The sequence below is a fragment of the Protomyctophum parallelum genome (genome assembly GCF_964188405.1).
Source record: "Protomyctophum parallelum genome assembly, chromosome: 7".
Taxonomy (NCBI): Eukaryota; Metazoa; Chordata; class Actinopteri; order Myctophiformes; family Myctophidae; genus Protomyctophum; species Protomyctophum parallelum.
The window spans coordinates 54,425,205-54,451,864 of NC_139705.1; the positions used below are offsets into that span (position 1 = coordinate 54,425,205).

Below are 26,660 nucleotides of genomic sequence, written 5' to 3' on the forward strand. Positions count from 1 at the left end.
ACTATTGACCCAGGGACCACCACTATTGACCCAGGGACCACCATCCTGACTAAGAGCAGCCTGGGGACCACCACTATTGACCCAGGGACCACCACTATTGACCCAGGGACCACCATCCTGACTAAGAGCAACCTGGGGACCACCACTATTGACCCAGGGACCACCATCCTGACTAAGAGCAGCCTGGGGACCACCACTATTGACCCAGGGACCCCCACTATTGACCCAGGGACCCCCATCCTGACTAAGAGCAGCCTGGGGACCACCACTATTGACCCAGGGACCCCCATCCTCACTAAGAGCAACCTGGGGACCACCACTATTGACCCAGGGACCACCACTATTGACCCAGGGACCCCCATCCTGACTAAGAGCAACCTGGGGACCACCACTATTGACCCAGGGACCACCACTATTGACCCAGGGACCACCATCCTGACTAAGAGCAACCTGGGGACCACCACTATTGACCCAGGGACCACCATCCTGACTAAGAGCAGCCTGGGGACCACCACTATTGACCCAGGGACCACCATCCTGACTAAGAGCAGCCTGGGGACCACCACTATTGACCCAGGGACCCCCATCCTGACTAAGAGCAACCTGGGGACCACCACTATTGACCCAGGGACCACCATCCTGACTAAGAGCAACCTGGGGACCACCACTATTGACCCAGGGACCACCATCCTGACTAAGAGCAGCCTGGGGACCACCACTATTGACCCAGGGACCACCATCCTGACTAAGAGCAGCCTGGGGACCACCACTATTGACCCAGGGACCACCATCCTGACTAAGAGCAGCCTGGGGACCACCACTATTGACCTGGGGACCCCCATCCTGACTAAGAGCAGCCTGGGGACCACCACTATTGACCCAGGGACCCCCATCCTGACTAAGAGCAGCCTGGGGACCACCACTATTGACCTGGGGACCACCATCCTGACTAAGAGCAGCCTGGGGACCACCACTATTGACCCAGGGACCCCCATCCTGACTAAGAGCAACCTGGGGACCACCACTATTGACCCAGGGACCACCATCCTGACTAAGAGCAGCCTGGGGACCACCACTATTGACCCAGGGACCACCACTATTGACCTGGGGACCACCATCCTGACTAAGAGCAGCCTGGGGACCACCACTATTGACCCAGGGACCCCCATCCTGACTAAGAGCAACCTGGGGACCACCACTATTGACCCAGGGACCACCATCCTGACTAAGAGCAACCTGGGGACCACCACTATTGACCCAGGGACCACCACCCTGACTAAGAGCAGCCTGGGGACCACCACTATTGACCCAGGGACCACCACTATTGACCCAGGGACCACCATCCTGACTAAGAGCAGCCTGGGGACCACCACTATTGACCCAGGGACCACCATCCTGACTAAGAGCAGCCTGGGGACCACCACTATTGACCCAGGGGACCCCCATCCTGACTAAGAGCAACCTGGGGACCACCACTATTGACCTGGGGACCACCATCCTGACTAAGAGCAACCTGGGGACCACCACTATTGACCTGGGGACCACCATCCTGACTAAGAGCAACCTGGGGACCACCACTATTGACCCAGGGACCCCCATCCTGACTAAGAGCAACCTGGGGACCACCACTATTGACCCAGGGACCCCCATCCTGACTAAGAGCAACCTGGGGACCACCACTATTGACCCAGGGACCACCATCCTGACTAAGAGCAACCTGGGGACCACCACTATTGACCCAGGGACCCCCATCCTGACTAAGAGCAACCTGGGGACCACCACTATTGACCCAGGGACCACCATCCTGACTAAGAGCAACCTGGGGACCACCACTATTGACCCAGGGACCACCATCCTGACTAAGAGCAGCCTGGGGACCACCACTATTGACCCAGGGACCACCACTATTGACCCAGGGACCACCACTATTGACCCAGGGACCACCACTATTGACCCAGGGACCACCATCCTGACTAAGAGCAACCTGGGGACCACCACTATTGACCCAGGGACCACCATCCTGACTAAGAGCAGCCTGGGGACCACCACTATTGACCCAGGGACCCCCACTATTGACCCAGGGACCCCCATCCTGACTAAGAGCAGCCTGGGGACCACCACTATTGACCCAGGGACCCCCATCCTCACTAAGAGCAACCTGGGGACCACCACTATTGACCCAGGGACCACCACTATTGACCCAGGGACCCCCATCCTGACTAAGAGCAACCTGGGGACCACCACTATTGACCCAGGGACCACCATCCTGACTAAGAGCAACCTGGGGACCACCACTATTGACCCAGGGACCACAGATTACAGATTTTTACAGATTATTAAAGTACAGAATGTAAGCTTTCATATGATGTCTCATTCAATGGAATTGGACAATAATTGAAGGAGATATGACCATCTAAAACTTGTTGAAACAGATACCCCAAAGCAGAGAATAAGCCATGCAAAGAATCCTGGCAAAAAAAACAAGCACATCTTTGACTGATAAATGTATACATTTAATTTGCCCAAATGAATAATCTGTTGGAACGAAAACCTTCTTCAACATTCAAACTGTGTTAATATGAAAAGAACGAAAATCACATGAATAAAAATAAAAGGTTTTATTTCGACCATTTCATTCTGGCGAGTTGAGGCACATTCTGCTGGCCTGGGTCACATTTCATATCACACACACACACAATATAGTAAGAACTCCTGTAAGTTATTAAAAGTAGGAAAAAAAAGTGTGCGACGCATCACTGTTATTCCTATTCATCCCTAAGCATCCTAAAAAGATTATAGTTACTACAACAACGACCTCTGCATCCACAGGATGCATTACTCTACTGTTTTTTATTCTACTTTATTTTGCTAGCTTTAGATATAATGATCATTTCTTCTTCTGTTTTCTAAATGAATATATAACCACATTATAACCATATGAAATGAAATGGGAGTTAAATGCTGCAATTTGTAAAAAATGGCAAAATATGACTTCTAACGTTGTTGAAGTGGGACTCATAAAATGTGCCTGGGACTCATTTCTAAAAGACCATCCCTGCATCCCGGGACTCATTACATATTCACATCACTGCCTATTGACGGGTTACGCACCAGGAGTCAGAGAGCGGTGGTCACAAAGAAAAGTGATTTATTACCAACTCACACAAAACGCCCCTTTCTTCCATCGATGGCCTTTCAGTGTGCGGTAAAGTCTGCCGGCAAAGTAGCCTCCGAACACCCTGTGGGAGAAACACAGCACACAGCGACTAGTTTAAAACACTGTGGGAGAAACACAGCACACAGCGACTAGTTTAAAACACTGTGGGAGAAACAACAACACACAGCGACTAGTTTAAAACACTGTGGGAGAAACTCAACACACAGCGACTAGTTTAAAACACTGTGGGAGAAACACAGCACACAGCGACTAGTTTAAAACACTGTGGGAGAAACACAGCACACAGCGACTAGTTTAAAACACTGTGGGAGAAACTCAACACACAGCGACTAGTTTAAAACACTGTGGGAGAAACACAGCACACAGCGACTAGTTTAAAACACTGTGGGAGAAACAACAACACACAGCGACTAGTTTAAAACACTGTGGGAGAAACACAGCACACAGCGACTAGTTTAAAACACTGTGGGAGAAACAACAACACACAGCGACTAGTTTAAAACACTGTGGGAGAAACACAGCACACAGCGACTAGTTTAAAACACTGTGGGAGAAACACAGCACACAGCGACTTGTTTAAAACACTGTGGGAGAAACACAGCACACAGCGACTAGTTTAAAACACTGTGGGAGAAACTCAACACACAGCGACTAGTTTAAAACACTGTGGGAGAAACAACACACAGCGACTAGTTTAAAACACTGTGGGAGAAACTCAACACACAGCGACTAGTTTAAAACACTGTGGGAGAAACAACACACAGTGACTGAAGTACATAGTTTACGTCCTGTGGAAGGGTTACGGTTATCCAAAGATGTGCTTAACCCTTGGAATGCCAGGACCAATTTTTTTGTTTGGGTAACAAATTGGCATATTTTTAATTCATCGTTTTAACATACAAGAAAGATCTGGTGGATTGAAGAGATGTTTTTCTTTGTTCATTCATTGCAAATGTATTCTCTCGATTCGCCACCAGATGGCGGGAAAGCATCATTATGCTGATTTTGGCTAAAATAGACGGATCTTCCTAAGTCACTTCCGGTTGAACGATCAACAACATCCTGTAGTAGTTTGACCCTAGTCAATAGTTTGGCTGGTCCGGATTGCTAAGCTAATGCTATATTTTTCATAACTAAGTCAAATTAACCTCAAATCAACCCCAAAAGATCGCAAAATATCACATTTTTTACACCGACGCACATAGAGACGGCGCGCGTGCACGATAGCGCACGATCACGCGGATTTCGGCCGTTTTTTGGTAAATTACATCCAACATTAGTGATATTAGCGAAAAAATATTATTTTTTGCTCTTTTGACCCCGCGATAACTGATATTGATTGTCATTCCGTTTTTTCCGTTAACGGGAGGTTTAGATTTTTCGATTAATTCCGTTTTTTCCGTGAATTGTAGGCCAAGGGTTAAGCACTTCTTTAAGCCCTAGTTTGGAATATGTGCGCTACTCAAAAACAGCAGCTCTACAAGCTCTTGTGTGAGTTGTCAGCTTGCTTTGTACATCTGCTATTTTGGAAATGTATAATTGTATAATGTACAATTGTATTATTTCGGTGGAAAAAAGTAACAAGTTTGTAAAACCAAATACAGATTCCAGGGTGAAAATAAGCCCATTCTGGGCGGGAACCCCTTTTGGTGTTTTAGGCATTATGTTATACTTTAGCTATTGAAAAATAGCAGATCTACGAGCTTGTAGATCTGCTATTTATTTTAAATCGTGAAAATGTGTTCTTTCAGAGCGAACATTTTTAACTAAAATCTTTGCTTCTGGGAGGGGGGGGGGGGGGTCCCTGGAACTACATATTTTCAGATGGGGGTCAGCAGCCAAATACAGATGATATTGGGGGTCATTGACATGAAACAGTTTGAGCACCGCTGACATAGAAACATGGGGTTTTTCAAGAAAAAAACAGTCATGTTTCAGAAGACATTTGTAGAACGTAAGGGCCGATTCATACTCCTATTTTACCGCTGTTTCGGCGCTGTAGTGCCGAAATGATTTCGGCTCGTCAGAAATTTTCAGTAGCACCGAAGAGCCGACTTTAGGACGGTACCCGCCCCCCCCCGAACCTCAAATGACGTCAAATTGTAGGCTCTTCAGCGCCGAACCGACTTTGATTCGGCTCTAAAATAGGAGTATGAATGGGCCCTAACTCAGGTCTAAATGTGTTAAAGACATGAACGGTGCTCCTCACCCCATGAACATGAAGAGGAAGCACGAGGTGGTCATCAGAGCTCCTCTGCTGGACGGAGACAGCATCCCCAACATGGCCACGACTGCAGAGACACAGAACGCCACACGTAGTGGTCAAAACCCCACTGGAAGTGGACATCCTGATGGGGTCGGATCCCGTTTAGGGCTTTCATTTCTAGTGATTTTTACTAGTTGACTAGTTTACTAGTCGAGTAGTTGTTTAACTACCCATTACTATTATAAAGAAGAAAATAAATATATATTTTTTTCATTTTAATATTATTTGTATATCTCTCTCTCATTAGCAGGCAACAGTGCAGCACTGTCTCTCTCTCTGTTTCTGGCACAACAGCGCCCCTACTGGTACTCATACTGGTGCTCATTAACGTCACATAGGTGAACACAGACACGGACATTGCTGTTCCTTTGAGTGGTTGCACCACTCAAAGGAACAACTATAATAACTATAATCTATCATTCTAGCTGATCTTGAGGCCTACAGAATTGGGAGAAAAAAACCCCACACTTGTTTTTCTCCTTTTTTTTCTTATCAACTAGTCAACTAGTACCAACAAGGTTGACAGTGGATTCACTAGTCGACTAGTTGCTTAAAGCCCAAATGCGGTTGCATCATGTCAGTACAAATGGTACAAGTGGGAGAGATAAATGCAGCTGAATGGTTGCTCCTACTCCAGTGACTCACAGATGACGATGAGGATCATGCAGAGCAGCTGGATGCCGCTGCCCAGCAGGGAGGAGAGGATCATGGGATACTGAGGAGGCCTGAAGACGTCTCCATGGACGTTCTTCCACCCCGACTCCTCCATGGTGTCCTCCTGGGGGATGGGAGGAGGACAATTTTACCATTTACAATTTAGGCATTTAGCAGACGCTCTTAATCCAGAGCGACTTACATTAAGCAAGGACAAAAAAGCATGGGAATACATCACATGGGATGCTGTGTTGTTGAACACACACACACAGCTTAACGTCATGGCTGTGTTGTTGAACACACACACAGCTTAACGTCATGGCTGTGTTGTTGAACACACACACAGCTTAATGTCATGGCTGTGTTGTTGAACACACACACAGCTTAACGTCATGGCTGTGTTGTTGAACACACACACAGCTTAACGTCATGGCTGTGTTGTTGAACACACACACAGCTTAACGTCATGGCTGTGTTGTTGAACACATACACAGCTTAATGTCATGGCTGTGTTGTTGAACACACATACATCTTAATGTCATGGCTGTGTTGTGAAAACACACACACACACAGCTTAACGTCATGGCTGTGTTGTTGAACACACACAAAGCTTAACGTCATGGCTGTGTTGTGAAAACACACACACACAGCTTAATGTCATGGCTGTGTTGTTGAACACACATACATCTTAATGTCATGGCTGTGTTGTGAAAACACACACACACAGCTTAACGTCATGGCTGTGTTGTTGAACACACACACAGCTTAACGTCATGGCTGTGTTGTGAAAACACACACACACACACAGCTTAACGTCATGGCTGTGTTGTTGAACACACACACAGCTTAACGTCATGGCTGTGTTGTTGAACACACACACAGCTTAACGTCATGGCTGTGTTGTTGAACACACACACAGCTTAACGTCATGGCTGTGTTGTTGAACACACACACAGCTTAACATCATGGCTGTGTTGTTGAACACATACACAGCTTAACGTCATGGCTGTGTTGTTGAACACACACACAGCTTAACGTCATGGCTGTGTTGTGAAAACACACACACACACAGCTTAACGTCATGGCTGTGTTGTTGAACACACACACAGCTTAACGTCATGGCTGTGTTGTTGAACACACACACAGCTTAACATCATGGCTGTGTTGTTGAACACATACACAGCTTAACGTCATGGCTGTGTTGTTGAACACACACACAGCTTAACATCATGGCTGTGTTGTTGAACACATACACAGCTTAACGTCATGGCTGTGTTGTTGAACACACACACAGCTTAACATGGGGATAGTTACATGACTGACCCAACCAGGTGACGCAATAGAACTGATCACCGTAGTCTTATACCGTGCATTACATGAAAACTTAAGTTGATTGAGTTGGTTACTTTCTCTTAACGTTCCCTCGTATTTCTAGTTTATTGAAATTATGTCATGCACATTTTGTCCAGTGCATAGCCTACTGCAGGCCTGGTTGACTAGATTCATTTTGTCCAGTGCATAGCCTACTGCAGGCCTGGTTGACTAGATTCATTTTGTCCAGTGCATAGCCTACTGCAGGCCTGGTTGACTAGATTCAGAAGTGTATCATGTATTGCAGGGTTCCCCAATTCATTTTCCTCAAGGGCCATATTTTGACTAGCGTACCAGGCTGGGGGCCGAGTCTGCACGCGCGAGGTCGAGGTCTTGCCCTGAAAATTCATTTTCAGGGCAAGACCCCATTTGAAAAGGATGCCCAGTTTGACATGCATAGGCTACTGACCCCCCATTTAATGCCATTTATATCTGGGACCCTTAAAAAAATAAAAAATAATAAAAACCTTTTTTTTTTTTGAATTTTTTTCATGGGCCACAAGGGGGTGCTCTGTGGGCCGCAAATGGCCCGCGGGCCGCCTATTGGGGAACCCTGATGTATTGCATTACAGCCTTCGCTACACAACATGCAAAAGAAAAGAAAAACAATTGCGTTCTACATTTGAAGGACAAACTGCGTTTTCTTACAATGTCGTCTTCTCTGTTATAGTTGGCGATGTCCTTCCTCAAGGTCCTGATGATGATCATGCTCAGAATACCTGACGGAGACAAAGACATTGAACGTCATATCTAATCCAACAGACGTGTACTCGTCATAGCGCTTTTTTTTAATCGATAAACAAAAAAATATATTTTTTTTTGGTTGGCCTCTCCTTCTGCACCATACCCCTTGCTGATTTGCGCATGCACACTGCCGTTCACTTCCTTGTTTACGGCAAGGACTGTCTAAAGAGGACGAGAAGCGAAGACCGTACGGTGGACTCCATGTTGCTCCATGGAAGCAACATGGAGTCCACCGTACGGTCTTCGCTTCTCGTCCTCTTTAGATTCAGGGTTTCCTGCACAATGTTGTTGGCATGGCGCTGCCTTTTTTTTTAGGGGGCTAGTGAATCATGGTGTGTGTGTGATATGAAATGTCCAGTACCTCCCCAGTGCCACCCCAGTGTCTGCCCAGTGGCTCCCCAGTACCTCCCCTGCAGTGTCCCCCGAGTACCTCCCCAGCGTCCCCCTGAATGCCTCCCCAGTGTCCCCCGAGTACCTCCCCAGCGTCCCCCTGAGTGCCTCCCCAGTGTCCCCCTGAGTGCCTCCCCAATGTCTCCCCAGTGGCTGCAGTTTCTCCCCAGTGTCTCCCCCCCCCCCCCCCCCCCCCCGAGATTATTGCCTCGACAGGGATGCGGTCGGGAACGAGACAGTCATCATAGTCAGACATAGCATCACTGAAGTGGCAATAATCACGTTAAACCACACCCTCGAGTGTAATATTGCAATTCTAGAACAGTTACCCTTAAAACTAATGAAATGGCTGAAAAAACATATTTCTTTTAATGACAGATGTAGTCACTACGACCACAAATGTCCCAAGAAACTAGCTAGCCTAGCCACCCAGTTTGCTGGGAGAACAGAGCAGCTGCATTCTTTGTTTTGATTAGGTGTGGAGTGGTTTTGAGGCGCTTCCTATTCATGCCAGTCCACTTCCTCACAAACAGTCCGGTTCCGGATGTTGCCTGTCAATTCATCTCCATGCCCAAATATGGAGGAATGACGTCATAGTATTGACAGCAATATTGTCTTTAGCCAATAGCTATCCTGCAATATGACGTAATCATGGAATGACATCACAACCATATCATTGTTCTTTATAAATAACAGTGCTATGCACTAAACATCAGTTAGTGATTTGCAACAAGGGAACCAGGGCTGCCTTCATCCTAACAAGTTACTCTGTAAGTTGGTTGTCAACACTCATTGAAGGTGGAGCTGCTGTGTGAAATGTTTTACTGGACGATACATCTGGAAGGAGAACCTAGGAAGGACCAGGCTGCTGCTGTGGTGGTCGGACACGAGATCTACTGCTTTGGAGGAGACGGAAACCAGAGGGGAAGAGATCACATTGAAGTACACGTCTTCAACACAGTGTCTTTATGCTGGAGGAAGTTGACCACAGGGACCCCTGGAACAGGAGAACCTCACCTTGAGGTTCCCTCCAGGCGTGAGGACCACACAGCTGTGCTCATAGAATGTACGGTCTACCTCTGGGGAGGATATGCCTTCAAAAACGATACACATGAGTACTACAACCATCTTCATGCATTTGATGTCGACGCCCACAGATGGTTCAAACCACAGGTTTCTGGGACCGTTCCAGAGGGGAGGTACAACCACTCAGCCTGTGTCTTGGGGAAGGTCATATTTATCCTTGGAGGATGGACCCAGCTGACTCGACCCACTAATGACATCTACAAGCTGGACACCAGCACAATGGTCTGGTATTTAATCAACACCAGAGGATCTCCACCTCCTTATGCATCTGTGAGTCACTCTGCCACCATCATCGGGAAAAAGATGTTTGTACTTGGGGGCTCGAGGTGGGTTCAGTACCACAACACCATCGGAGTGTTTGACACAGAGACCAACCTCTGGCTGGACACACTTTTTGCACAGCTTCTTCCAGAAGGACGTTGGGGTCATTCAGCCTTTACCTACAATGGAGAGCTGTACATATTTTGTGGCTGTAATGTTAACAATGTCCATTACTTCAATGATCTGTGGACAATCAACCCAGAGACCTTCTCCTGGAAGAAGGTTGAGCCCAAGGGGAAACGCCCACATGGGATGAAGAATATGTGCTGTTGCATGGTGGGAGATCGTGTCATCATCTTTGGAGCAGACAACAGACCAGGTGACCTGTATGTCTTAGACTTCAGTCCGAGCCTCAAGACATTATGTAAGCTAGCAGTTATTCAGTACGGTCTGGAGCAGTCTGAACTCACACACAACATCAGGTGGGAACTGGAAGCCATGCCTATCAACAGCAGCTGAGAAAATAAACATACCGTATATATATGTATTTTTTTTGTTTTAGGGGGCTAGTGAATCATGGTGTGTGATGTGAAAATAATGTCCAGTACCACCCCAGTGTCTCCCCGAGTGCCTCCCCAGTGTCCCCCTGAGTGCCTCCCCAATGTCTCTCCAGTTTCTCCACAGTGCCTCCCCAGTGTCTCCCCAGTGGCTGCAGTTTCTCCTCAGTGCCTCCCCAGTGTCTCCCCAGTGTCCCCCTGAGTGCCTCTCCAGTGTCTCCCCAGTGTCTCCCCAGAGCCCCCCCAGAGCCTCCCCAGTGTCTCCCCAGAGCCTCCCCAGTTTCTCCTCAGTGTCTCCCCAGTGCTTACCCAGACCCCCCCCAGTGCCTCCCCAGAGCCCCCCCAGTGTCTCCCCAGTGCCTCCCCAGTGTCCCCCTAGTGCCCCCCCCACAGTGCCGCCCCTGTGTGCCCCTGAGTGTCTCCCCAGTGCCTCCCCAGTGTCTCCCCAGTGTCCCCCAGTGTCTCCCCAGTGTCATCCCAGTGTCTCCCCAGTGTCACCCCAGTGTCTCCAATAGCAATACAAGAGCAATAATACAAATTAATCTTAATTTATTAATATAATGAATTAATTAATGAATTAATCAAATTAATTAATGAATTAATCTTTTTTTTTTTACAGAAGGCCCCGCTCCCAGCACCATGCCAAAGCTTTTTCATGCAGGAAACACTGGATAGTCCTTGGTTTGCGGCTCCATGGGTTTGACCAGATGGGCATATGATACTGTACTTCTGTCTTCATTTCTGTCTACAACAAGCCTCTCGTTTAGGATAATAACGCTTCTAGAGAGACCATTTGTGACATGGTGAGGTGATATTAATGCTTCTAGAGACCATTTGTGACATGGTGAGGTAATATTAATGCTTCTAGAGACCATTTGTGACATGGTGAGGTGATATTAATGCTTCTAGAGACCATTTGTGACATGGTGAGGTGATATTAATGCTTCTAGAGACCATTTGTGACATGGTGGGGTAATATGAATGCTTCTAGAGACCATTTGTGACATGGTGAGGTAATATTAATGCTTCTAGAGACCATTTGTGACGTGGTGAGGTAATATTAATGCTTCTAGAGACCATTTGTGACATGGTGAGGTAATATTAATGCTTCTAGAGACCATTTGTGACATCGCCCCCCTAAGGTCTTCCACTGCTGGCCTGCTCGCTTTGCCTAAAAAAAATGGCAACTAAAAAATACGGGGAAGCAGCTTTTTGCTTCTACGGGCCGTCGGCATGGAACAAGCTCCCACTGTACCTTCGTCAGGCAGCCTCTGTAGACATTTTTAAAGCTCAGCTCAAGACCCACTTCTACAACATTGCTTTTAATTGATCTTTTATTATTTTGTTATTCATGTCCTCACTGTATTGCATTACTGCTTGTTTTTTAATGTCGTTGCCTTGCTTTTCTTTTATTCTCCATTGTTCTGTAAAGCACTTTGAGCTGCATTTCATGTCATGAAAGGTGCTATACAAATAAAGTTTTATTATTATTATTATTATTATTATTATTATTATCGTGAGGTAAAGACGGAACTTTATGCCTCCAGTTTTTTTGTGCGGAACGGAAGGGGTGGGGGGCTTTCAGAGTAAAAGCTGCCATGTCTGCCCGGCAGACCCCAAACTCCTATTTTGAAAGAAGTCCCGGCGCTCAGTGTAAAGTAAGTAGTAGTCACTGGGGAGGCACTGGGGAGACACTGGGGAGGCACTGAGGGGACACTGGGGAGGCACTGAGGGGACACTGGGGAGGCACTGGGAAGGCACTGAAGGGACACTGGGGAGGCACTGAGGGGACACTGGGGAGGCACTGGGGAGGCACTGGGAAGGCACTGGGGAGGCACTGGGAAGGCACTGGGGAGGCACTGGGGAGACACTGGGGAGGCACTGGGGCGACACTCGGGAGACACTGGGGAGGCACTGGGGAGGCACTCAGGGCGACACTGGGGAGACACTGGGGAGGCACTGGGGAGGCACTCAGGGGGACACTGGGGAGGCACTCGGCTGGGCACTGGGGAGGCACTCAGGGGGACACTGGGGAGGCACTGAGGGGACACTGGGGAGGCACTGGGAAGGCACTGAGGGGACACTGGGACAGTGGGGAGGCACTGGGAAGGCACTGAGGGGACACTGGGGAGGCACTCAGGGGGACACTGGGGAGGCACTGGGGAGAAACTGCAGCCACTGGGGTGGCACTTGGGGAGGCACTGTGGAGGTACTGGACATTTCATATCACACACACACCATGATTCACTAGCCCCCTCAAAAAAAAAGTAAAAAAAAGTAAAAAGAAAACTTTTATTTTTTATTTTTGAGGGGGCTTGGGTACCCCCTGGCTATGCGTCGCGTACCCCTAGGGGTCCGCGGACCCCACTTTGGGAACCGCTGCAGTAGAGGGTACAGTACTACTGTACCAGGGTGATTTTCTTTACCACATACGCGTGAAGGGGGTGATAAAAGCTGTACGTACCGGACAGGAAGAAGACCACCACCACAGAGTTGACGATGGAGAACCAGTGGATCTGGACGTCGCTCATGGTCAGGTAGGTGTCCCAGCGGGACGCCCACTTCACCTGGCTCTCCTGCACAGGGGGGGGGGGGGGGAGGGGGGGGGGGGCACAGGGATTAGGGCAATTAATGCCTCTGCATTAAACCCCACAATAAAACCTAGCTCTGATCCATAGCTCTAATGCCATCGCGTTTAATAATAATAATAATAATAAAACTTTATTTGTATAGCACCTTTCATGACATGAAAGGTGCTTTACAGAACAATGGAGAATAGAAAAGAAAAGCAAGGCAACGACATTAAAAACAAGCAGTAATGCAATACAGTGAGGACATGAATAACTAATAATAATACAAAATAAAAAATAAAAGATCAATTAAAAGCAATGTTGTAGAAGTGGGTCTTGAGCTGAGCTTTAAAAATGTCTACAGAGGCTGCCTGATGAAGGTACAGTGGGAGCTTGTTCCATGCCGACGGCCCGTAGAAGCAAAAAGCTGCTTCCCCGTATTTTTTAGTTGCAATTTTTTTTAGCCAAAGCGAGCAGGCCAGCAGTGGAAGACCTTAGGGGGCGGTTTGGGACATATTTAGGCAGGCAGTCATGTAGGTAGGAAGGTGCGAGACCATTGAGAGCTTTATAGACAAGTAAAATAATTTTAAAATCAGAGCCATGTTACTGTCGACTTCCGGGGCTCGCATGAAATGCAGACCAGCCTAAAAGGAAAGGAAAATCTTCTCTATGAGGGTTTTCTCTGGGCAATATCGGTAGAGGGCGCAGTGGAGTAACTAAATTATTTTTTCGGTGAAAACAAAATCCCTTTCTGGCCAAAAAGTGCATTCATACGTGTGGAGGGGGGGAGGGGGGGCGCTCAGAGTGCGTCCACTAAAGAAAGTAGGCTTTCTAATGACACAACCCGTCTTTGTATTGGCGAGTAGGTAAAACATTATTTTTATCTCCGCTACAGAGGAGAGGCTGGTCTGCATTTCATGCGAGGCAGGAATCCAATCAGTTCCATAGCCTTAATGCAACAGCAGCTAGAGCATTAAGGCTATGGACCAGAGCTACAATAAACGCAAAATGACACACAGAAAAACCCTGGTTGAAAAGACTGAGAAGATGAAACTATTGTCATTTTATTTTGATTGGATAGTTGTTGTTTTCTTATCCCCTGGGGTGTATTTTCATCCATTGGGCTCCGATCCCAAAAGCATTGATTGATCGATTGATTGATTGAAATATGTATTAACAGTTTGCAGAATTACAGTACATTTACAGCACAACTCAATACAAAGACTGTTAACTGTGAGTGGACGACCCAATTAAGCATTACACTTGTTTACAAGAGGGTCCACCATGTTCAATTCATCCAAACATTTAGAGACGTACAAATTGACACTTCCATATAGTCAAAGAACAGAACAGGAATTCATCATAAAGGAAGCAAAAGCTAACCTGACGCTGCCAGATCCAAGAAGCTTGCTACACAAGTTTGTTTCACAGCTTATTGGGATCTGGGATCGCGGAAGCAAATTCGATGACGGGGCTGTTCCTGTTTTTAAGATACTTGGTAGATGATTGGATGGACCGTCTGTCTATCACCGTGTGGGCGTGCAAACACAACCAATCATATTGACGTGTCTATATAGCGTCACATCCGGTTTCGCACATATCCCGCCCTTATAGCTCACGCTGATTGGTTCGGTACGGAATGGATTTTTGTCAGCTCAACTCCCTGAGAGATCCCAGATGAGTGCTGTGTTGGGGAACATGGTTACCCAATACCGCCCTCATCTGGCAGCGTCAGGTTAAGCAAAAGCATCAGTGTGGCCTAATTGCGGGTCTGCGTTCGCCGTTAGACAGAAGCAATAAGAAACAATGTCCTTACAGCCAGACAAAATGTGGGTGATGCATATGGGATAGGGGTGGGCGATATGGACAAAAGTTTTATCACGATATTTTTTCAAGCTTATCACGATACACGATATTATCACGATATTTTCGCGAGCGGTTTTTTATGGTTATTTTTCAAGTTACTTAACAGTACAAGGTAACAAAAATGTAAGAAATACCATTTAGACTGTATTTAGACATTTAAATACCATGAGAAACTCCTCATCGGTATGTGCACGAGCACACACACCCCACACTATTATAATGTAGCTGTCAGCAGAAACCGCTTGTTGTCATTTTTTTATATTTTATGTCTTGCAAATGTATGCTCTACCATACTATAGCATCACACAAAAGCAACAGAAATAGCAGATCCGCAAGCTCTGCTTATCGTCTGTCGGTGGAAATCCCATATAGGATTCAAATTCAAAAAGGGCTAAAGTAGCAGATCTACAAGCTCAAATCATGTCACTTCACTCACACATCTCGTGCTTGTGGATCTTCTACTTTTGGTGCTTTTGTGTGACGCTGTATCAGTGATGTAAATAGGTTTTCAATGTAATGGGTCCCGGGATGCACAGGTGGTCATTCAAATGATTCCCAAAAAGTTGTTATGAGTCCCATTTGGCCTTTAGTGTGGTCAACTTTTTGAGGGCACAAGGCCAAGTGCCAGGGCATGAAGGCCATCAATTAAAACAATGATTTTAAGTCCCCGGTCATCATTATTTTAGCTTAAAAGGTTAAGGATGATTACATTTTTATTTATTTAAAGGCGAACATTGGTTCAGAACAGTGCTTCTTAAATAAATAATCACAGCTTTAAATAACAAAATATAAGTAGCTACTGTTGTAAAATATTGTAAACATGTCTGTAACATGGGGTCCCAGTGCAGAGATGAAAATCACAATGAAAAGGCCTATAGGACCCTGTCACCCTGGGCTAATTCATATACATTTAATTTGTGGGGTCCTTGAAATTCCTGGATAAGTCCTTGAAATGCCTGAAGAAGGTCAGTAGACCGAAAGCTTGCCAAAAATAAATTGATTGTGCACAGATCTGAGTTTTTCTCTTATTCCCTTTGTGGCTCCAGCACCTCTCTAAAGTTTTTTTCAGCGGATGAGCGGTGGTTCCTTTTCTATTGGGGTCCTTGAAATTAAAATGGCTGAGGATCACTGGATTAAACTGAGTTAATTCACAGAAAATACAATGACAGACAGCCTACATTCATTTGTATAGCCCTATGTTTCTGTTCTGCCTCGTCTGTTTTTGTTCTGATATTGTCACAACTGTGATTGATATGTTCCTTGTTTTTACCTTCTAACTTTGTTTCTTAAGGTGCTTTATAAATAACATTTCATTTTACTTACTTACATAACTTTTGAATGAGGGCTTGGTTTAGAAAAGATTATTTTGTGCTAAAGTAATACATTGAATAACATGTAGATGTTAAGGCTAAACTGGCATATGGCATTGTGGGTCTGCAGGACTGAGGACTCTGGAGATAAATCAAGTGTAAAAAGCATTTTGTACACTTGTGTGCTTATGAACATTTACCACGTTATGTCAGCATTGATACAGAAATGATTATTAAGCGAGCGACGCGTGTACAGTGAGCGGCGCGCGCTCTGGTGCTTGGCTACTTGGCTACTAGCCGTGGCCAGCCTAACGCCAGGGCTCCACCGGGCGCGGTGCGTCTCCGTCGCGTGCGTCAACAAACAAACAAACCGGTTCAATTTTAATGGTGACCCCTTCATTGATTAAAAGGGGAACATTCTGTGATGGTGACGGAGACGCGATGCTGACGCGCCCGGTGGAGCCCCGGTGTTACGGACAATTTACTTTGTGAACTAACGTAGCAGACGATAGCGTGGTAAATGGTGGAGGAGTCCTGCAGTCTATGCTGTTGCGTGGTGTTGTTTTGTAAGTTTATATCCATGAAGACGAGTCACGTTGGTCTTAACACACGGGCTCTGTCTGTGTGACAGACGTGGAGTTCTTTTTGGGAACTATAAACACGTCGCCCTTCCTCGACATGTTGAGCTGTTTACTACATGAGGCTACAGCTCAGCGCAATGCTGTTTCCCTCTGCCTAGAAGAAAGGGGGCGGGGACTTTGGGAGTACTGAGAACTCAACAGAGTTATTAGCAAACCACGCTGTCCATTGGGCTGCCGTAGCAACGTGTGGTTAGCTTGTAGATCTTTTATTTTTTGTGAACGAAACCGTCGTACTGCAGAAGTAAAAATTACGGCATAGAACTGCATATATAGAGTGTGCATTCACTGTCTGATGCAGCACATTTATCGTGATGAAAACGATAACTCTAAAAAGCCATATCGTGGAGACGTTGTATCGTCCCGACGATAATTATCGCCATATCGTCCACCCCTAATATGGGACTCTTTTTTGATGCAGAGACAGTCACGGCGGTCAGGAGAGGAGATTATTATTAAAAAATGACAGCCAACCGGAGACCAATCATTTATTTTGCCTTGCCTCATGAGCGCTCACTCACCTCCCATCGGACAGAGTAGGTGAAGAGGAGCTGGTTCTCCTTGGAGGGGTCGATCTCCTGGGGGACAGAACCGCTGACCTCGGGCAGAGTGCACGTCTTGTCCTGTTCATTGGGTTTCAGGTCTGTGGAGAACACCAACAGAACTTAGAAAACCTCTGAGGAGAACACCAACAGAACTTAGAGAACCTCTGAGGAGAACACCAACAGAACTTAGAGAACCTCTGAGGAGAACACCAACACAACTTAGAGAACCTCTGAGGAGAACACCAACACAACTTAGAGAACCTCTGAGGAGAACACCAACAGAACTTAGAGAACCTCTGAGGAGAACACCAACACAACTTAGAGAACCTCTGAGGAGAACACCAACACAACTTAGAGAACCTCTGAGGAGAACACCAACACAACTTAGAGAACCTCTGAGGAGAACACCAACACAACTTAGAGAACCTCTGAGGAGAACACCAACATAACTTAGAGAACCTCTGAGGAGAACACCAACACAACTTAGAGAACCTCTGAGGAGAACACCAACAGAACTTAGAGAACCTCTGAGGAGAACACCAACAGAACATAGAGAACCTCTGAGGAGAACACCAACATAACTTAGAGAACCTCTGAGGAGAACACCAACACAACTTAGAGAACCTCTGAGGAGAACACCAACAGAACTTAGAAAACCTCTGAGGAGAACACCAACAGAACTTAGAGAACCTCTGAGGAGAACACCAACACAACTTAGAGAACCTCTGAGGAGAACACCAACACAACTTAGAGAACCTCTGAGGAGAACACCAACAGAACTTAGAGAACCTCTGAGGAGAACACCAACAGAACTTAGAGAACCTCTGTGGAGAACACCAACACAACTTAGAGAACCTCTGAGGAGAACACCAACACAACTTAGAGAACCTCTGAGGAGAACACCAACACAACTTAGAGAACCTCTGAGGAGAACACCAACACAACTTAGAGAACCTCTGAGGAGAACACCAACACAACTTAGAGAACCTCTGTGGAGAACACCAACACAACTTAGAGAACCTCTGAGGAGAACACCAACACAACTTAGAGAACCTCTGAGGAGAACACCAACACAACTTAGAAAACCTCTGAGGAGAACACCAACACAACTTAGAGAACCTCTGAGGAGAACACCAACAGAACTTAGAAAACCTCTGAGGAGAACACCAACACAACTTAGAAAACCTCTGAGGAGAACACCAACACAACTTAGAGAACCTCTGAGGAGAACACCAACAGAACTTAGAGAACCTCTGAGGAGAACACCAACAGAACTTAGAAAACCTCTGAGGAGAACACCAACAGAACTTAGAAAACCTCTGAGGAGAACACCAACAGAACTTAGAGAACCTCTGAGGAGAACACCAACACAACTTAGAGAACCTCTGAGGAGAACACCAACAGAACTTAGAAAACCTCTGAGGAGAACACCAACAGAACTTAGAGAACCTCTGAGGAGAACACCAACAGAACTTAGAGAACCTCTGAGGAGAACACCAACACAACTTAGAGAACCTCTGAGGAGAACACCAACACAACTTAGAGAACCTCTGAGGAGAACACCAACACAACTTAGAGAACCTCTGAGGAGAACACCAACACAACTTAGAAAACCTCTGAGGAGAACACCAACAGAACTTAGAAAACCTCTGAGGAGAACACCAACACAACTTAGAAAACCTCTGAGGAGAACACCAACAGAACTTAGAAAACCTCTGAGGAGAACACCAACAGAACTTAGAGAACCTCTGAGGAGAACACCAACAGAACTTAGAGAACCTCTGAGGAGAACACCAACAGAACTTAGAGAACCTCTGAGGAGAACACCAACAGAACTTAGAGAACCTCTGAGGAGAACACCAACAGAACTTAGAGAACCTCTGAGGAGAACACCAACAGAACTTAGAGAACCTCTGAGGAGAACACCAACAGAACTTAGAAAACCTCTGAGGAGAACACCAACAGAACTTAGAGAACCTCTGAGGAGAACACCAACAGAACTTAGAGAACCTCTGAGGAGAACACCAACACAACTTAGAGAACCTCTGAGGAGAACACCAACAGAACTTAGAAAACCTCTGAGGAGAACACCAACAGAACTTAGAGAACCTCTGAGGAGAACACCAACACAACTTAGAGAACCTCTGAGGAGAACACCAACAGAACTTAGAAAACCTCTGAGGAGAACACCAACAGAACTTAGAGAACCTCTGAGGAGAACACCAACAGAACTTAGAGAACCTCTGAGGAGAACACCAACAGAACTTAGAGAACCTCTGAGGAGAACACCAACACAACTTAGAGAACCTCTGAGGAGAACACCAACACAACTTAGAGAACCTCTGAGGAGAACACCAACACAACTTAGAGAACCTCTGAGGAGAACACCAACACAACTTAGAGAACCTCTGAGGAGAACACCAACACAACTTAGAGAACCTCTGAGGAGAACACCAACACAACTTAGAAAACCTCTGAGGAGAACACCAACAGAACTTAGAAAACCTCTGAGGAGAACACCAACACAACTTAGAAAACCTCTGAGGAGAACACCAACAGAACTTAGAAAACCTCTGAGGAGAACACCAACAGAACTTAGAGAACCTCTGAGGAGAACACCAACAGAACTTAGAGAACCTCTGAGGAGAACACCAACACAACTTAGATAACCTCTGAGGAGAACACCAACACAACTTAGAGAACCTCTGAGGAGAACACCAACACAACTTAGAGAACCTCTGAGGAGAACACCAACACAACTTAGAGAACCTCTGAGGAGAACACCAACACAACTTAGAGAACCTCTGAGGAGAACACCAACACAACTTAGAGAACCTCTGAGGAGAACACCAACACAACTTAGAGAACCTCTGAGGAGAACACCAACACAACTTAGAGAACCTCTGAGGAGAACACCAACACAACTTAGAAAACCTCTGAGGAGAACACCAACACAACTTAGAAAACCTCTGAGGAGAACACCAACACAACTTAGAAAACCTCTGAGGAGAACACCAACACAACTTAGAGAACCTCTGAGGAGAACACCAACACAACTTAGAGACGCCTAATAAGACAGGCGTCAAGCCGTCGACCAATGGTGGAAAAAGTACTCAATTGTTTTACTTAAGTATATACTGTGGACCTACCCTCTACCTAGACCCTCTGAGGCACCACCCTGTGAACCTACCCTCTGGGACACCACCCTGTGAACCTACCCTCCATCTTGACGCTCTGGGGAACCACCTCGAAGCGCACCACCCTGTAGTTGTGGTCGTCTCCCTCCTCCAGCTTCTCCTTGTGGTAGTAGAGGATGAAGGACAGGTGGTTGTGCAGGTAGAACTGAGAGAGGGGAAGGAGAGAGGAGACATCGTTACAGGATGAAGGACAGGTGGTTGTAGAGAGGGGAAGGATAGAGGAGACATCGTTACAGGATGAAGGACAGGTGGTTGTGCAGGTAGAACTGAGAGAGAGAGACACAAACACCATATGAGAAAACGTAATTTGGACAAAGCTGCTGCTGCTTTTTTCTTTCTCCATAAATGTGTACGGAGATGTAGAGCAGTGGTGTCTCTAGTGTCATTCCTCCTCCACGTGCAGCCGCCTCCCTCAAACTACCACCACCCAGGTATCCTACCTTGTTGTTGTCTGTGAAGCCCAGCCTGTATCCGTGTTCAAACTGGACGTCCCGCGCCGAGTCTTTCTTCGTCTCCTCCTCGGCCTCTCTGTTGGGGTAGAACTCCAGCCGCGTGGCCACCGGCAGGTTGTCTGCGATGCTGAGAGACATGACGACAGGGGAATAAAACACTGAGCAACATGGACGACAGAGGAATAAAATGCTGAGCAACATGAGGACAGGGGAATAAAACACTGAGCAACATGGACGACAGGGGAATAAAACACTGAGCAACATGGACGACAGAGGAATAAAACACTGAGCAACATGGACGACAGGGGAATAAAACACTGAGCAACATGACGACAGAGGAATAAAACACTGAGCAACATGACGACAGGGGAATAAAACACTGAGCAACATGGACGACAGAGGAATAAAACACTGAGCAACATGACGACAGGGGAATAAAACACTGAGCAACATGACGACAGGGGAATAAAACACTGAGCAACATGACGACAGGGGAATAAAACACTGAGCAACATGACGACAGAGGAATAAAACACTGAGCAACATGACGACAGAGGAATAAAACACTGAGCAACATGGACGACAGAGGAATAAAATGCTGAGCAACATGGACGACAGAGGAATAAAACACTGAGCAACATGGACGACAGAGGAATAAAACACTGAGCAACATGACGACAGGGGAATAAAACACTGAGCAACATGACGACAGAGGAATAAAACACTGAGCAACATGGACGACAGAGGAATAAAACACTGAGCAACATGACGACAGAGGAATAAAACACTGAGCAACATGGACGACAGGGGAATAAAACACTGAGCAACATGACGACAGAGGAATAAAACACTGAGCAACATGACGACAGGGGAATAAAACACTGAGCAACATGGACGACAGGGGAATAAAACACTGAGCAACATGGACGACAGAGGAATAAAACACTGAGCAACATGACGACAGGGGAATAAAACACTGAGCAACATGGACGACAGAGGAATAAAACACTGAGCAACATGGACGACAGAGGAATAAAACACTGAGCAACATGACGACAGAGGAATAAAACACTGAGCAACATGACGACAGGGGAATAAAACACTGAGCAACATGGACGACAGGGGAATAAAACACTGAGCAACATGGACGACAGAGGAATAAAACACTGAGCAACATGACGACAGGGGAATAAAACACTGAGCAACATGGACGACAGAGGAATAAAACACTGAGCAACATGGACGACAGAGGAATAAAACACTGAGCAACATGACGACAGAGGAATAAAACACTGAGCAACATGACGACAGGGGAATAAAACACTGAGCAACATGGACGACAGAGGAATAAAACACTGAGCAACATGGATGACAGGGGAATAAAACACTGAGCAACATGGACGACAGAGGAATAAAACACTGAGCAACATGACGACAGGGGAATAAAACACTGAGCAACATGGACGACAGAGGAATAAAACACTGAGCAACATGGACGACAGAGGAATAAAACACTGAGCAACATGACGACAGAGGAATAAAACACTGAGCAACATGACGACAGGGGAATAAAACACTGAGCAACATGGACGACAGAGGAATAAAACACTGAGCAACATGGATGACAGGGGAATAAAACACTGAGCAACATGGACGACAGAGGAATAAAACACTGAGCAACATGGACGACAGAGGAATAAAACACTGAGCAACATGACGACAGGGGAATAAAACACTGAGCAACATGACGACAGAGGAATAAAACACTGAGCAACATGACGACAGGGGAATAAAACACTGAGCAACATGACGACAGGGGAATAAAACACTGAGCAACATGACGACAGGGGAATAAAACACTGAGCAACATGGACGACAGGGGAATAAAACACTGAGCAACATGGACGACAGGGGAATAAAACACTGAGCAACATGGACGACAGAGGAATAAAACACTGAGCAACATGACGACAGGGGAATAAAACACTGAGCAACATGGACGACAGGGGAATAAAACACTGAGCAACATGGACGACAGAGGAATAAAACACTGAGCAACATGACGACAGGGGAATAAAACACTGAGCAACATGACGACAGAGGAATAAAACACTGAGCAACATGACGACAGGGGAATAAAACACTGAGCAACATGGACGACAGAGGAATAAAACACTGAGCAACATGACGACAGAGGAATAAAACACTGAGCAACATGGACGACAGAGGAATAAAACACTGAGCAACATGACGACAGAGGAATAAAACACTGAGCAACATGGACGACAGGGGAATAAAACACTGAGCAACATGGACGACAGGGGAATAAAACACTGAGCAACATGGACGACAGGGGAATAAAACACTGAGCAACATGGACGACAGGGGAATAAAACACTGAGCAACATGGACGACAGAGGAATAAAACACTGAGCAACATGACGACAGGGGAATAAAACACTGAGCAACATGACGACAGGGGAATAAAACACTGAGCAACATGACGACAGGGGAATAAAACACTGAGCAACATGACGACAGAGGAATAAAACACTGAGCAACATGGACGACAGGGGAATAAAACACTGAGCAACATGACGACAGGGGAATAAAACACTGAGCAACATGACGACAGAGGAATAAAACACTGAGCAACATGGACGACAGAGGAATAAAACGCTGAGCAACATGACGACAGGGGAATAAAACACTGAGCAACATGACGACAGAGGAATAAAACACTGAGCAACATGGACGACAGGGGAATAAAACACTGAGCAACATGACGACAGAGGAATAAAACACTGAGCAACATGGACGACAGGGGAATAAAACACTGAGCAACATGGACGACAGAGGAATAAAACACTGAGCAACATGACGACAGGGGAATAAAACACTGAGCAACATGGCGACAGAGGAATAAAACACTGAGCAACATGACGACAGGGGAATAAAACACTGAGCAACATGACGACAGAGGAATAAAACACTGAGCAACATGGACGACAGAGGAATAAAACACTGAGCAACATGGACGACAGGGGAATAAAACACTGAGCAACATGGACGACAGGGGAATAAAACACTGAGCAACATGACGACAGGGGAATAAAACACTGAGCAACATGACGACAGGGGAATAAAACACTGAGCAACATGACGACAGAGGAATAAAATGCTGAGCAACATGGACGACAGAGGAATAAAACACTGAGCAACATGGACGACAGGGGAATAAAACACTGAGCAACATGGACGACAGGGGAATAAAACACTGAGCAACATGGACGACAGAGGAATAAAACACTGAGCAACATGACGACAGAGGAATAAAACACTGAGCAACATGGACGACAGGGGAATAAAACACTGAGCAACATGGACGACAGGGGAATAAAACACTGAGCAACATGACGACAGAGGAATAAAACACTGAGCAACATGACGACAGGGGAATAAAACACTGAGCAACATGGACGACAGGGGAATAAAACACTGAGCAACATGGACGACAGGGGAATAAAACACTGAGCAACATGGACGACAGGGGAATAAAACACTGAGCAACATGACGACAGAGGAATAAAACACTGAGCAACATGACGACAGGGGAATAAAACACTGAGCAACATGGACGACAGGGGAATAAAACACTGAGCAACATGACGACAGGGGAATAAAACACTGAGCAACATGACGACAGAGGAATAAAACGCTGAGCAACATGGACGACAGAGGAATAAAACACTGAGCAACATGGACGACAGGGGAATAAAACACTGAGCAACATGGACGACAGGGGAATAAAACACTGAGCAACATGGACGACAGGGGAATAAAACACTGAGCAACATGGACGACAGAGGAATAAAACACTGAGCAACATGACGACAGGGGAATAAAACACTGAGCAACATGGACGACAGAGGAATAAAACACTGAGCAACATGGACGACAGAGGAATAAAACACTGAGCAACATGGACGACAGAGGAATAAAACACTGAGCAACATGGACGACAGGGGAATAAAACACTGAGCAACATGGACGACAGGGGAATAAAACGCTGAGCAACATGGACGACAGAGGAATAAAACACTGAGCAACATGACGACAGAGGAATAAAACACTGAGCAACATGGACGACAGGGGAATAAAACACTGAGCAACATGACGACAGAGGAATAAAACACTGAGCAACATGACGACAGAGGAATAAAACACTGAGCAACATGACGACAGGGGAATAAAACACTGAGCAACATGACGACAGGGGAATAAAACACTGAGCAACATGGACGACAGAGGAATAAAACACTGAGCAACATGACGACAGAGGAATAAAACACTGAGCAACATGGACGACAGGGGAATAAAACACTGAGCAACATGGACGACAGAGGAATAAAACACTGAGCAACATGGACGACAGGGGAATAAAACACTGAGCAACATGGACGACAGAGGAATAAAACACTGAGCAACATGACGACAGAGGAATAAAACACTGAGCAACATGGACGACAGGGGAATAAAACACTGAGCAACATGACGACAGAGGAATAAAACACTGAGCAACATGGACGACAGGGGAATAAAACACTGAGCAACATGGACGACAGGGGAATAAAACACTGAGCAACATGGACGACAGAGGAATAAAACACTGAGCAACATGGACGACAGGGGAATAAAACACTGAGCAACATGGACGACAGGGGAATAAAACACTGAGCAACATGGACGACAGAGGAATAAAACACTGAGCAACATGACGACAGAGGAATAAAACACTGAGCAACATGACGACAGGGGAATAAAACGCTGAGCAACATGGACGACAGAGGAATAAAACACTGAGCAACATGGACGACAGGGGAATAAAACACTGAGCAACATGACGACAGGGGAATAAAACACTGAGCAACATGGACGACAGGGGAATAAAACACTGAGCAACATGGACGACAGGGGAATAAAACACTGAGCAACATGACGACAGAGGAATAAAACACTGAGCAACATGACGACAGAGGAATAAAACACTGAGCAACATGGACGACAGGGGAATAAAACACTGAGCAACATGGACGACAGGGGAATAAAACGCTGAGCAACATGACGACAGAGGAATAAAACACTGAGCAACATGGACGACAGGGGAATAAAACGCTGAGCAACATGACGACAGAGGAATAAAACACTGAGCAACATGGACGACAGAGGAATAAAACACTGAGCAACATGACGACAGGGGAATAAAACACTGAGCAACATGGACGACAGGGGAATAAAACACTGAGCAACATGGACGACAGAGGAATAAAACACTGAGCAACATGGACGACAGGGGAATAAAACACTGAGCAACATGGACGACAGAGGAATAAAACACTGAGCAACATGGACGACAGGGGAATAAAACACTGAGCAACATGGACGACAGAGGAATAAAACACTGAGCAACATGACGACAGAGGAATAAAACACTGAGCAACATGGACGACAGGGGAATAAAACACTGAGCAACATGACGACAGAGGAATAAAACACTGAGCAACATGGACGACAG

At 46.2% G+C, this 26,660-nt stretch overlaps 1 protein-coding gene across 1 annotated transcript in view; it reads right to left on the reverse strand.

Annotated features, from left to right (window-relative positions):
• Nucleotides 1–26,660, reverse strand: part of tm9sf4 (transmembrane 9 superfamily protein member 4) — a gene marked incomplete at its 5' end in the record, with an annotated part of 64,086 nt that overhangs the window by 11,732 nt on the left and 25,694 nt on the right. The window contains 8 exons of the mRNA XM_083770238.1: nt 3,164–3,239; nt 5,388–5,469; nt 6,090–6,222; nt 8,118–8,188; nt 12,972–13,083; nt 17,413–17,534; nt 20,655–20,778; nt 21,074–21,212. Of these exons, the coding sequence (XP_083626364.1) occupies nt 3,164–3,239; nt 5,388–5,469; nt 6,090–6,222; nt 8,118–8,188; nt 12,972–13,083; nt 17,413–17,534; nt 20,655–20,778; nt 21,074–21,212 (859 nt within the window). The remainder of the gene's footprint in view (nt 1–3,163; nt 3,240–5,387; nt 5,470–6,089; nt 6,223–8,117; nt 8,189–12,971; nt 13,084–17,412; nt 17,535–20,654; nt 20,779–21,073; nt 21,213–26,660) is intronic.